Source organism: Saccopteryx bilineata, chromosome 4 (genome assembly GCF_036850765.1).
Source record: "Saccopteryx bilineata isolate mSacBil1 chromosome 4, mSacBil1_pri_phased_curated, whole genome shotgun sequence".
Lineage (NCBI taxonomy): Eukaryota > Metazoa > Chordata > Mammalia > Chiroptera > Emballonuridae > Saccopteryx > Saccopteryx bilineata.
In genome coordinates, this window is record NC_089493.1 from 174,986,703 (window position 1) to 174,999,864 (window position 13,162).

Genomic DNA, 13,162 nt, shown 5'->3' on the forward strand with positions numbered 1-13,162 from the left:
CAGCAGTCTTTTTGCCCGTGATACCAAAACGTTGTACTTAATCTGGAGTGATATGGTTTTTAAAACTAGACATTAGGTAGGTCCTTATTAAGACTTTAAAAAACTTTAAATAAATCTTCTGCAGTGATTCTTGCTTATCCATTGTGAATTTATATCTACCATCATTTACCACTACCACCAAGAACACGAATAGATTAGCTCTGCTGCTAACCAGCTGTGACCTTGGAAGAGCCACTTAACCTTTGAGAAGTGGTTTTTCTCATTTGTAAAATGGAAATAATAGTATCTATGCACACTGTTTAAAATAGTTAATGTAAAGCACCTAGGTAAGTTTTTGGTGCATACTGACTAGCTTCATAAATATCACTCTTTAGGACAGTGATGGGCAATCTTTTGAGCTTGGTGTGTCAAAATTCGCCAAAAAAACTGAGCATAGGCCCTGGCCGGTTGGCTCAGTGGTAGAGCGTCAGCCTGGCGTGCAGAAGTCCTTGGTTCGATTCCCGGCCAGGGCACACAGGAGAAGCGCTCATCTGCTTCTCCACCCCGCCCCCTTTCCTTCCTCTCTGTCTCTCTCTTCCCCTCCCGCAGTGAGGCTCCATGGAGCAAAGATAGCCCAGGCGCTGGGGATGGCTCCTTAGCCTCTGCCCCAGGCGCTAGAGTGGCTCTGGTCGCAACAGAGCGACCCCCTGGAGGGGCAGAGTATCGCCCCCTGGTGGGCGTGCCGGGTGGATCCCGGTCGGGCACAGGCGGGAGTCTGTCTGACTGTCTCTACCCGTTTCCAGCTTCAGAAAAATTAAAAAAACAAACAAACAAACAAAAAAAAACCGAGCATAACTTGGGTGGTGTGTCACTTTGGGAAAAATACCATAATTTTGCGATATTTATAGTTTAAATAACAAAAATGTATAATTGTAATATATAACTGTATTTAATAAACCAAAAACTAATTATTTAACTTACCTGCTTAGTGACTTCTTTGTTCATCTGTCAGTCGGTTTCTTTTGTCGGTCTTGATATTATTTAACTTGTGTGGGGTGCTGTGAACTAAGATAAGTGAGGGGGAGGGGGAATTCTTTAACTAACCTGCCTATTAGTGACTTTTTTGTTGCTGGATTTCATTGGCTAAATCTTCAGTTGAAGGTTGGTATTTTGTGCACTTCAAGCCCAAGCAAGCACTACTAATTTCATCTGTCAATCTGTTTCTTTTGTTGGTTTTGATATTATTTAATGCTGAGAATAAGGTCTCACAAAAGTACATAGAGGGAAAAATTGTGAGTAAAGCCATTGCTATATTTTTCAGGGTGCTAAAAGTGTCTGGTAATCAGTTCCAGGCACTCCAAACTTCCTGTTTGTAGTGGCACTCCTCTTGATTCTCCAAGCGGCACCTTTCCAGTTTCTCAAGCTTTGACCTCAAGTCAACAAACACCTGAGCCCAGATGCTGTCTTGAAATTCTGCAAGTTGCATCTTATGTAAATTAAGATGGCTGCCGCTATTTCTAATGGTGGGAAACGGCACCCATAGCACAGGCCCTCGCCTCTCCCATCCTCCCCCTCACTTATCTCAGTAATGCTGGTCAATTAGAAATCCACGACACCCCAGTAGATTGGATGATGGTTGCTGTGGTTATGTGGTTGCTGGTAATGGTGATCACAGGGCCCCCAGAGATGCGTCCCCCGCTGCATTCCGCTGCTCCCTGCTCCACTGGCCAGAAGTGAGGTCAAAGATCCCCTAACAGCCTAACCGGAACTCCCAGAACTAGACGCTCTGTGCCGGAGTTCTGTTGTTTTGGCCTACAGACCTCTGGCACAGAGTGTTTACACTACAGCAAATGTTTTATCCTCAGTTACTGCACCTGGCCGTGCAGGAGCCAAGGATAAAATGTCCTTCTCAGCATGTGGCCCCATACTTCTCGCGGCCGCGTGTCATCGAAAATGGCTACGTGTGTCAGTGCTGACAAGTGTGTCATAGGTTTGCCATCACGGCTTTAGGAGATTAAATGTCCAGTGACCATATAATAAGAATAGGTGGCATTTAATGAGCATGTGGACTATGCCATAACTGGGTGAGGCTGCATACACTGTGTGCCCTCACCCACACTGTCTCATGTGAAGGTGAGACCGTCTAGTCTGCATGCTTCGGAGCCTACCAGAGTCCTTGTGGCAGGCTCTCTCCTTGGCAGCCCCTCAGGTCTCCTGCCAAGTGGCAGCGCCCGTGGTTCCAGTGCTGTTCCTTTCAGTCTGTGAGATGAATGTCATTCAGGCCATCCTGGTTTCTCTGTCCTCGGATTTTTTGAGTCCAGACTTTCCTGTGCATTTGCCACCGTTTAGTTTGTTCTTCTGACCTGTCTGCTTCAAAGGATTACTTGAGAGTGGCATTTCTCCATTATCTCTTCAGTGAAGGCTCCTTCAAGTATTCATCGGCCTCCTTTCTGTTTCGTCTGAGTGCTTCCTTTGTACTCTAAGTGAACTCATTGACTTCCTGCTTTTGATTTATTTAAGGATCCTTTTTTAAGTGACTTAGTGTTATTTTACAAAGATGCTTCTAAAATTATTTTTTGTTCCATTTAATTTCATTTCTCATTTAACTGTTCTCTTTGAATTTTTCTGTTTTCCTTATTGGGTAACTTTCAGTTTAAATTAAAAAAAGAAAAACCACATACAGAAACATTTTTTCTTGGTGCCAGTTGGTCATATAGGGGTGTGGGTTGTGCTGCAAGTACCTGGTCTTCCTGCACGTTCGTAGACCTGGCCTGTAGTCCCAGCTTTACTACTTACTAATTTGTTTTGATAAAGTTTACCTCCCTAAACTTCAATCCCTTCATTGTCAAATGGGAATAATAATGATGTCTAACGTAACCATTTTCTTTTTCTTTTTTTTTTTTTTTGTATTTCTCCGAAGCTGGAAACGGGGAGAGACAGTCAGACAGACTCCCGCATGCGCCTGACCGGGATCCACCCGGCACGCCCACCAGTGGGCGATGCTCTGCCCACTAGGGGGCGATGCTCTGCCCCTCCAGGGGGTCGCTCTGTTGCTACCAGAGCCACTCTAGCGCCTGAGGCAGAGGCCATAGAGCCATCTCCAGCGCCCGGGCCATCCTTGCTCCAATGGAGCCTCAGCTGCGGGAGGGGAAGAGAGAGAGAAGAAAGAGAGGGGGAGGGGTGGAGAAGCAGATAGGCGCTTCTCCTGTGTGCCCTGGCCGGGAATCGAACCCGGGACCCCTGCACGCCAGGCCGACGCTCTACTACTGAGCCAACCGGCCAGGGCCACGTAACCATTTTCTAAACTTGAAGATCCTGGGTCAGTGTTAATATTTGTATTCTTTTCCCTCCCCAGCGTATTTAGGCTCTTGTCATATAATCTCTTCCAAATGCACATTCTCTCATGAAGCCTTCTTAGCTCCATGGTCTCTTCATCCTTTTTGTAAGTCTAGGAGAAATCAATAATGTCTGAATTCTTGCTGCCTTGAATTCTGACTGCATGTTGACTTGTAATTTAAGCTTTTTGCTTTTTTTTTACAAGGACAGAGAGAGGGATAGATAGGGACAGACAGACAGGAACGGAGAGAGATGAGAAGCATCAATCATCAGTTTTTTGTTAGGACTCCTTAGTTGTTCATTGATTGCTTTCTCATATGTGCCTTGACCGCGGGCCTTCAGCAGACCGAGTAACCCCTTGCTCGAGCCAGCGACCTTGGTGAGCCTTTTTTTTTTTTTTTGCTCAAGCCAGATGAGCCTGCGCTCAAGCTGGCGACCTTGGGGTCTCGAACCTGGGTCCTTCTACATCCCAGTTCGATGCTTTGTCCACTGCACCACCGCCTGGTCAGGCAGCTTTTTGCTTTTTTATTGCACATTATAAATTCCAGTGTTGAAATCTGCTACTGTGAAATCCTAAAGTAGCAAAGCTAGAAAGGAAGTCATCAATAGCCAGATTCAGGTCCCTCATTTTACAGCTGGGGTAGAATCCAGAAAAGGGGAACAGTTTTACTCAAAACTGCCACATCTGGGGTACCCATTCATAGATTTGGATTCCAAGATCAGTTCCCCTTACAGAGTCTAATCCGTGTTATATGTCTTCTGTGTGAGTGAGCAAGGAAACTACATGGGTTAAAGTGTGATTCAAATGAAGATGATGTTGCTGTTACAAAGTCTTAGGTCAAGAGAGTAGAATCTTTCTGGTCCCCTTTTCAAGGGAAAAAAAAGAGCTCAGAAATGCATATTTATGTGACCTTACTCCATTTATCTTCGCTTGTCTCCCCTTTCCTGGCTTCCTCATCTTCAGAACTCTAAGCTCCCTACACTGACCGCCGTGGTTCCGGACATCCCTGGTTTCCGCAAGATCCTCCCCCGGTCAGATTATATCATCATCCCCAAGAGCAGTCTGCAGGAGGATCGGAGCTGCCCTCAGCTGGAGCTGTGTGTGGCCCAGAACCAGGTGTCCCCTAAAGGCCCATCTCTTGTATCCAATGCCTCCCTGGAGACAGGACCCAGCCATGCAGGCGTGGCGGAGCAGGGCCTGGCTATGGAGGCCCTGGCCGAGGATGCGGGAGCCCTTGCCCAGCCAAGTGCCGTACAGGAGATCACCACCTCAGAGGTCCTCAGCCAGGATGTGCTCCTGGAAGAGGCTTCCCTGGAGGCCGGGGAGAGCCACCAACCCTACCACACGAGCCTGGTAATCGAAGAGACCTTAGTGAATGGCTCACCAGACCTCCCCGCCGGAAGCCTGGCTATGTCTCAGCCCCAGCTTGGGGAGAGCATGTCAGTGGTGACAGTTATGAGGGTAAGTTGCTTTGGTACTGATGTCTTTTACTTCCTCTAGAATTACTAAAAAGGCAGCTGGCGCCACGCAGTGTGTTTCTGGAGCTGTGGTAACTGAGAGCTGCTGATGTGGCACTTCTAGTAGTGCTGCAGTTCTCTTGCCATTGGGCCTTTTGCCCAGCAGAGCTGGAATTTTCTTCATATGAGATAGTATGTAATATATTAGCAGGAAGGATTGAAATATTTGGGCTATCTATGAGTTTAAAGTCAGGGCCTGTCAGGGTGTTAGTATTATTCAGGATTTTATGTTCCCTGGAGATTGTTTCAACAAACACAATAGCATCTTGAACTGTGTAGAAGAATTTTTAAATAGTCTTTATGGAATGGAGTAGGTAGGAAGAAGGTTCTTTTCAGGTTGATGGGGCTTATAGCTGAGCAAGAGAGGCAATTCTCTCTCCAGAGCTTAAGTGTCATGCCCAGCAGAGGGGAAAGAGCAGTTTCAGTGATCCCACAATCTGGTCTCTTGGAAGTAGGAAGCTGCCACCATGTCCTCTATTACAGTCTATGTGATGGCATCCTCAGAGAAGTTGGACTCCTGCTGTGAGGACCAGCATGCCATAGCCCCTATGGCAGGCATCCCCAAACTATGGCCCGCAGGCCGCATGCGGCCTCCTGAGGCCATTTATCTGGCCCCCACCACACTTCCAGAAGGGGCACCTCTTTCACCAGTGGTCAGTATACTGGAGTACTATATGTGGCGGCCCTCCAACGGTCTGAGGGACTGGGAACTGGCCCCCTGTGTAGAATGTTCGGGGACCCTTGCCTATGGCCTATATAGGTGCCCCTGCAAAAGCATCCATGCCAGATCTAAATCCATTTTATTGGTTGCTATCTCAGTGCTGCTTATGATAATGAAGCATGCCGCAGGCTGGGGTAAGGTAGGTTGATATGGTGCTAAGAACATTTGACAGGGTCAGAAGAGTTCAGTTTTTTCACTTAATTGCTTATGTGATCTTAGGAGTCCTAAGTCTTTTAGAACATCAGTTTTCTTACCTGTAAAATGAGAATAGCATATTTCCTATGGTAGTGTTTTTTCTCTATTTTTATTTACTCTTAAGCTTTTCTATTTTAAGATAAATGTAGATTTGTTTTTTTGTTGTTTTTCTTTGGCTATGCCTGTTGTGGTTAATGTACTTGATCTGATCTAGTGTTGAGGGAGGCCCTCAGTGGTTTTCACTCTGTCTCAGAGAAACTTTTTCTCTCCATGTGCCTACAGGATTCCAGTGAGAGTAGTTCCTCTGCACCAGCCACACAGTTCATCATGTTGCCTCTTCCTGCCTACTCGGTTGTGGAAAATCCCGCCTCTGTTAAACTGGTCAGTGTGTGGGGAATTGATGGAGAGTAGGGCTCCATAAGAATCCTCTTCCAGGTAGTTCTCAACATTTGACTAAGATCATTGGGTCTGTAACCTTCATACAGCATCAGAGTGGTTAACTCTTTCGCAGACAGACGCAAAATTTCTGGCAGACTGGTGATTGAAAAACAGTGCCTTGAGGACTGGGGCTGGCAAACTTGTAAGACATTATCTGGTCCAGGTGTTCTTAAATGGGAGAGCAGTGGGTGGGTCTGTGAAGTGAGCTTCACAGGATCCATGAATTCCTTAGGTTACATACATACTTTTCGCCTTGAGTGCATTTTCCTGGGCTAGGTTCCATAGCTTTTATCAAAATTTTAGAAGCATACATGATTTAGAAAACTTGATCTAATTCAGTTCTGTATCATACAGATTAGGAAAAAGGCCCAGAGAATTCTTTACATGAGATAGTCCATAAGTATGTTGTAGATTTATATATTTCTTCTTGCAGTACTGTTAGTTTTGTGTCATATATTTTGACTGTTATTAACTATATAAACATCTAGGGTTAAGAATTGATAAAATGATTGCTTTGTCATTATGAAGTAACATTTTTTCTATCTCTGGCAATATTCTTTCCTATGAAACCTACTTTGATATCCAGCTTTTTTTTTTTCATTATTATTAGCAAGCTATATCTACATCTGTTTGCTTTTAACCTATTTATATAAAATATTTTTTGTAGGCAGAGTATAGTTGGGCTCTTAAAAGTAAGACCTTATCGCCTGACTGGGCGGTGGCACAGTGGCTAGAGCGTCAGACTGGGATGCGGAATTCCCAGGTTTGAGACCCCGAGGTTGCCAGCTTGAGCGAGGGCTCATCTGGTTTGAGCAAAAGCTCACCAGCTTGAGCCCAAAGTCGAGGGGTTACTCGGTCTGCTGAAGGCCCCGGTCAAGGCACGTATGAGAAGGCAATCAATGAACAATTAAGGTGTTGCAATGCTAAATGAAAATCTGATGATTGATGCTTCTCATCCCTCCATTCCTGTCTGTCCCTGTCTATCCCTCTCTCTGTCTCTAAAAAAAAAAAATAAGACCTTATCTGACAATCTCTGTCTTTTAATTATGGTATTTAGTCCATTTATACTTAATATAATTATTGATATGGTTAGGTTGAAATCTACCACCTTACTGTTTTTTTTTCTCCTATTTGTTTTGTTATGCTTTCTTTTGAATTAATTGAATATTTTTGAGTTTGTTGTATCTCCTTTATTGGTTTATTAACTATTAACTTTGTCTTATTTTAGTGGGTTTTTTAAGAGCAATAATACACAAACGTAACACTGTCATCAAAAATCCCTCTATGGGTAAAAAATATATATTTTTTAGTAAGAAGTGGTAGTATTCTAAAACAGGAACTGCAGCCTGATTCATGGACAAACTGCTTATTTCTCCTGGAAATTATTGTTCTTTCATGGCTTAATAAGTATCAGTCAAGCTCTTCTATAAGAGTAATACTTAAGAATGAAACATCAGCCTGAACACCAGCATTTTTTCCCTAAAGTCATTTCTATAATCTGTTTGGGAGTACTTCTAAATTCATGGTAATGTATTATAGAACTAACTTAAATTTTTACTCTGCTTTCTGGGGATACTCAGAATGACTTCTGTATGGGACCACTGTCTGAGAAAAGAGAAGAGATGTTGTGTATCCCATATAGTTTTTCCACATACTTGTCGAATCTTTCACAATTTAGTAAGTGACATATTTCCTCATTTCTTCATTTGCTCAAGATATATTCATGGATTAGGAAGAGCAGATGATTTTACAGACAAAACCCAGCTACGGTCATCTATTCTCAGGTCATTTAGTGTGTCAGTGGCAAAGTTGGAATCCAAGGCCTGATCTCTTTCTCCCTGGTGCCACCCCACTTCAGACTCATTCTTGACCTATTACCACTAGCATAAGTCACCTTTTCGTAGGTGTCCTCAAAGAGGTAGCCTAGCCTAATGGCAGCTTGGTGTTTTCTTAAGGGATATTTTTGCTTTTTGGCCAGGCTGGGGAAGCTGGGATTAATAGCTGAGTACACATTCATAATTACAGAACAGTCTGATTGTGAAATGTTTTCTTTCCAGTATTAATCTAGAAATGGATCTAGAAATTTCTATTTGTAAATGAAATGCACCAACCCATTGTAGTACATTCTGTTGAAAGGGAAATCAGCAGAGGTGGTGAGAGCCAGTGGTTGAATATATTCATTTGCAAATATAATTGACCCTTCAACAACAGGGGGATAGGGTCATCTGCACAGTTGAAAATTACATATAAATTAACAAGTCTGCCCTCTGCATACTTGGATTGCCAGCTAGGGATTGAAAATAATAATTAAATTAAATTCTGTTACGTGTCAAAGGACCTGGTTTCTACTGGAGTTTCCTTTCATTTTTTTTAGTGACCATGATTCATTTTTTTTTTTAAAGATTTTATTTATTGATTTTGTAGAGAGAGGAGGTGGGTATAGCAAGAAGCATCAATTCATAATTGCTTCACTTGAGTTGTTCATTGCTTGCTTGTTGTATATGCCTTGACCGGGCAAGCCCAGGGTTCTGAACCAGCGGCCTCAGCACTCTAGGTCAATGCTCTATCCACTGCGCCACCTTAGTCTAGATCCCTGGTTGGCAAACTGTGGCTTGCGAGCCACATGTGGCTCTTTGGCCCCGTGAGTATACCACGTGTGGGTGCTACCTCAATAAGGAATGTACCTACCTATATAGTTTAAGTTTAAAAATTTGGCTCTCAAAAGAAATTTCAATCGTTTTACTGTTGATATTTGGTTCTGCTGACTGGTGAGTTTGCCGACCACTGGTCTAGGAGTGATTTTCAACCTTTTTTGAGCCGCGGCACATTTTTTACATTTACAAAATCCTGGGGCACGCCACCTACCAAAATGACACAAAATGACACTCTAACACAGTACATATTATACCTATAGTTAATAATATAGTTTCTAAATGTATTTATACTCACACCTGACCATGTCTCGCGGCACACTGGTTGAAAAACACTGGTAGGCCATGGTCCACTTTTATATCTGAACCCTAGATTCTCTGATTTTAAACTAGTAAGAATAAAGATGAAGCACATTCATTGAAGTATTCAGAGCCATTGGGTACAGGTGGGTGTTGGAAGGTATCTTGGACCAAGAATCAGAGAGATCTGCTTTCTGGGTCTAGCTCTGTCCTTGGTTACTATGATTTGAGGCAAAGCATTTAACCACACTGAACCTTAATCGTAAACATACTACTTACTTCATAGCATTGCTGAGAGCATAAAATGAGATATTGGGTACCGTGTTCAGCACTCTGTGGTTCTCCACTCAGTTAATAGCAACTATATTCATCACAAGAAAAAAATTTATGATTATGTGTGGTGTTGGATGCTAACTAGATTTATTGTGGTGATTGTTTCACACATATTACAAATATCGATCAATATTATCTTGGACACCTGAAACTAAAATAATGTGTCAGTTATATCTCAATTTTAAAAATAGATATTACTATCTTGATTCTTCTGATGCCCAACTATAACCTTGGACAGCTGTCTTTTCTCATTTGAACTAATTTCTCTATTTCTAAAAGTGTACTCTGACCTTTTATACCTGAATTCCCTATCCTATAAGTTGGTATCCTCCTGAGATTGTTGTAGTTATAATGGTCATCAGGATCTGAGAGAAGTTAGACTGTGGTGTTGATTCTGATCCACTCTTTTTTTTTTTTTTTTTTTTTTTACAGACCACTACATACACCCGCCGGGGCCACGGGACATGCACCAGCCCAGGTTGCTCCTTTACATATGTCACCAGGCACAAACCACCTAAGTGCCCTGCCTGTGGTAACTTCCTAGGAGGGAAGTGGATCCCAAAGGTAAGGTTCATTGGCCATTGCTGCTTTGGAAGCCCGCAGAGTAGGTTTCTCTTAAGAACAGATAACTTTAAAAATTAATATTAATTTTTATTTTCTGACCATTCAGGTAAGTCAGTTTCATGTATACTGTGTTAAAAAAGAAAGACTAGTAGCCAAATCTTACGCCATTAGAAGAATAATTATTATTATTAGTTAACAGTTTGGTCTTTTTTGCTGTGAATATACAAGTTCTGTATCTTGCCTTTTTTCATTTAACATACCATGCCATAAAATATTCTTCAAAAACATTTAATTGCTTTATAATTTCCCAGTGATGACTATACCATGTTAATTTATTCATTCCCTGGTAGGGTTAAGAACCCATCCTTTACATTGACTGCTTTGTTATTCACATTTATAGCTCACATTTTCTTACTCCTTAGCTCAGAGTCCTTTCAGTCTCCTGTGTGCCTGTTAAAAACGGAGGTTCTTGGCCCTGACCGGTTGGCTCAGCGGTAGAGCGTCGGCCTGGTGGGCGGGGGACCCGGGTTCGATTCCCGGCCAGGGCACATAGGAGAGGCGCCCATTTGCTTCTCCACCCCCCCTCCTTCCTCTCTGTCTCTCTCTTCCCCTTCCGCAGCCAGGGCTCCATTGGAGCGGGGATGGCCCAGGCGCTGGGGATGGCTCCTTGGCCTCTGCCCCAGGCTCTAGAGTGGCTCTGGTTGCAGCAGAGTGACGCCCTGGAGGGGCAGAGCATCACCCCTGGTGGGCGTGCCGGGTGGATCCCGGTTGGGCGTATGCGGGAGTCTGTCTGACTGTCTCTCCCCGTTTCCAGCTTCAGAAAAAAAAACAACAACAACAAAAAAACGGAGGTTCTTAACCTAATAGTCAAGATTTTCATAGTCTAATTCTAACTTGCCAAATAATGTATTTCTGTCTTTCTCTACATAATTGATGTTTAATAAGTAAATGAACATTAAAGCTATGCCCCTGTGAAGTTCAGTTGAACACATGTATTTTGTTACTTGTTTTATGCTTGCACTGACTATATAAATCTTGCATACTTGTCACATTTTTATTGTAGACTGTAAATTATTCAGGGTCAAAAAGACTAGAATAGTCAAGGATGATTTTATAGAGGAAATAGTCTTGAAGGATCAGTAGAATTTGGGGAGATAGAAAAGTAAAGGGCATTGTTTTTATGAAAATAACATAGTCTGGGATTGTGTTTGTAGTATGTTTAACTTAGCATGCTCCAAATTTGTTTGTGTAGAGAAAACTTATACAGCCGTATACTTACTAGGTTTCTCTGGGGCAATTTCCACAGAACGTCTCTTTGTGAAATACTGGGATGGTGACTTTTGTTGTCTGACTGAGTGTTGGAGTTCAGAGTAGTACCAATTCCAGAAGACAGAATAGGCTAATAGGAACACAGTTCTGGAGTCAGCTTCCTCAGTTCAAACCCCTGCTTCCCAAGTTTTTAGCTGTGTAACCAAGGGCAAGTCAGTTTACCTCTCTTTTTTTGGTTTAGATTTCGTTTCATTTGTAATTGGAAGTTAACAGTAGAACCTAACTCATTGGGGTTGTTGCATGGGTCAAGTGAGATTATTTATGTAAAGTGGATGACACATTCCTGGCATATATTAAATCCTCAGTGAGGCTTCACTTCTGTGATTGTTGGCAGCAGTCTTATTGCTGTGAATACAGTCACTTCAAGGGGCGGGAAGGATCTAGTGTTAGCGTCTCTCAGGAGGTTTTGTCGAGTTTCTTGTGCCTCTGTGCAGCCATTCAGTTCATTCCCACCCTGATTCTTTCCCCAAAATGCACTTCCTCAGCTGAGGGAGGGAGACAGAATTGGTCAGTAGTCAGAGCCCTCCTTGACCCTTCTGCACCTGTGCAGTCTGTCTGCTCATCTCATTTCCTATGCTTGTGCACGGAAAAGACTTATTGACCCTGTGGCCTTGACTTCTTCAGATTCTGTTTTTACTTCGGTGTTCTTTTTTTTTTTTATTTTATGTCTCCCGACCACCACTGTGATTGAAATAACTTTTGAGCCATGGTTATCTTCTTGAGATCAAACTCATGATATGAAAACAATTATTTTCTTAGCTACTAGTCCCCGATCTTGACTTGTTAAGTGAAAATTTTCCCCCCCAAAGATTTTTGCAAGAATAACTATGTAAAGAGTAGATTCTATGATTTCTAAATTTCATAGGAATAGAATAACTGAGTATGAGAAGAAAAAGGGTAACATTTTAGCATTAATGTACTTAAAATTTTAGAGATAAAAGTGACTTTGGTTATCAGCTAGTTCAACTCCAGGTTTCCAGTGGAGGAAAAATAGATTCACGGGAAGTGACTTGTTAAGTTCACTAATTATGCCACTAAACTACACTCTTCAAGCATTGCTAAGATTTTTTTTTTTTTCCGATTTTTGAAGCAAGTATAAATAGTTTTAAGAGCTCCAAATGTGTCCCTGCCAGTCAGGAAATGAGTCACCTTTTTCTTGTATTGTTCTGGAGTTCAGACTGGCTAAAATTAACCGGAAAGACATGTGGCCCAGTCCCCAGTGAGTTGGATGGAACAAAGATGGTATAGCAGGCTCTGTAGCTCGGCCTCACTCCGCTGGGCTCTCTGATAGAGATAATTGAGGTCTTCCTGAGTGCGTAACTGGTAGCATTTGCCTTTCATCGTGGAAGAAAGGTGGCGTCTAAAAAGAGAAGGCAGAGTCAAAGAAATGTGAGATCACCAGCTAAAGTGTTTGTTCTTACTGCTTAAATCATCCAGTCCTCCTGCAAAGGAGTTTTGTTTAAAATAGCCTTCGTAAGTGAGCAGTGTTTTTGCTCAAAGATCTCATCTAAGAGGTTTAGTTTAACTTGTCTCCTATTTTTCTGCTAACTCTTTAGTCAGTTAGCACTGTGCATTTTACTTGGAATTTTTTTGTATATTTACACATCCTCATGGGTGTTAGCCTCTGAGAATGCTTTGTGGAGATTTGTTAAAGGTCATCTGTAATGCTTGTTAACTGGAAGCAGCATGCTGCCTGGGGTGCTTTGGGAAGGTAAGGGGTGCTTGGTAATCAGTGACTGGAAAATAGTAGTGAAATTTAATGACAGCCACAGATGCTTGTGGGGCGGGGACTCCTGCC

At 42.7% G+C, this 13,162-nt stretch overlaps 1 protein-coding gene across 2 annotated transcripts in view; it reads left to right on the forward strand.

The window, feature by feature from the left end:
- HMGXB3 (HMG-box containing 3) overlaps positions 1-13,162 on the forward strand; it is a 54,891-nt gene that overhangs the window by 5,760 nt on the left and 35,969 nt on the right. For both annotated transcript variants that reach the window (XM_066272990.1, XM_066272991.1), the window contains exons 4-6: positions 4,280-4,777; positions 6,032-6,130; positions 9,904-10,035. In XM_066272990.1, coding sequence (XP_066129087.1) covers positions 4,280-4,777; positions 6,032-6,130; positions 9,904-10,035 — 729 coding nt within the window. The remainder of the gene's footprint in view (positions 1-4,279; positions 4,778-6,031; positions 6,131-9,903; positions 10,036-13,162) is intronic.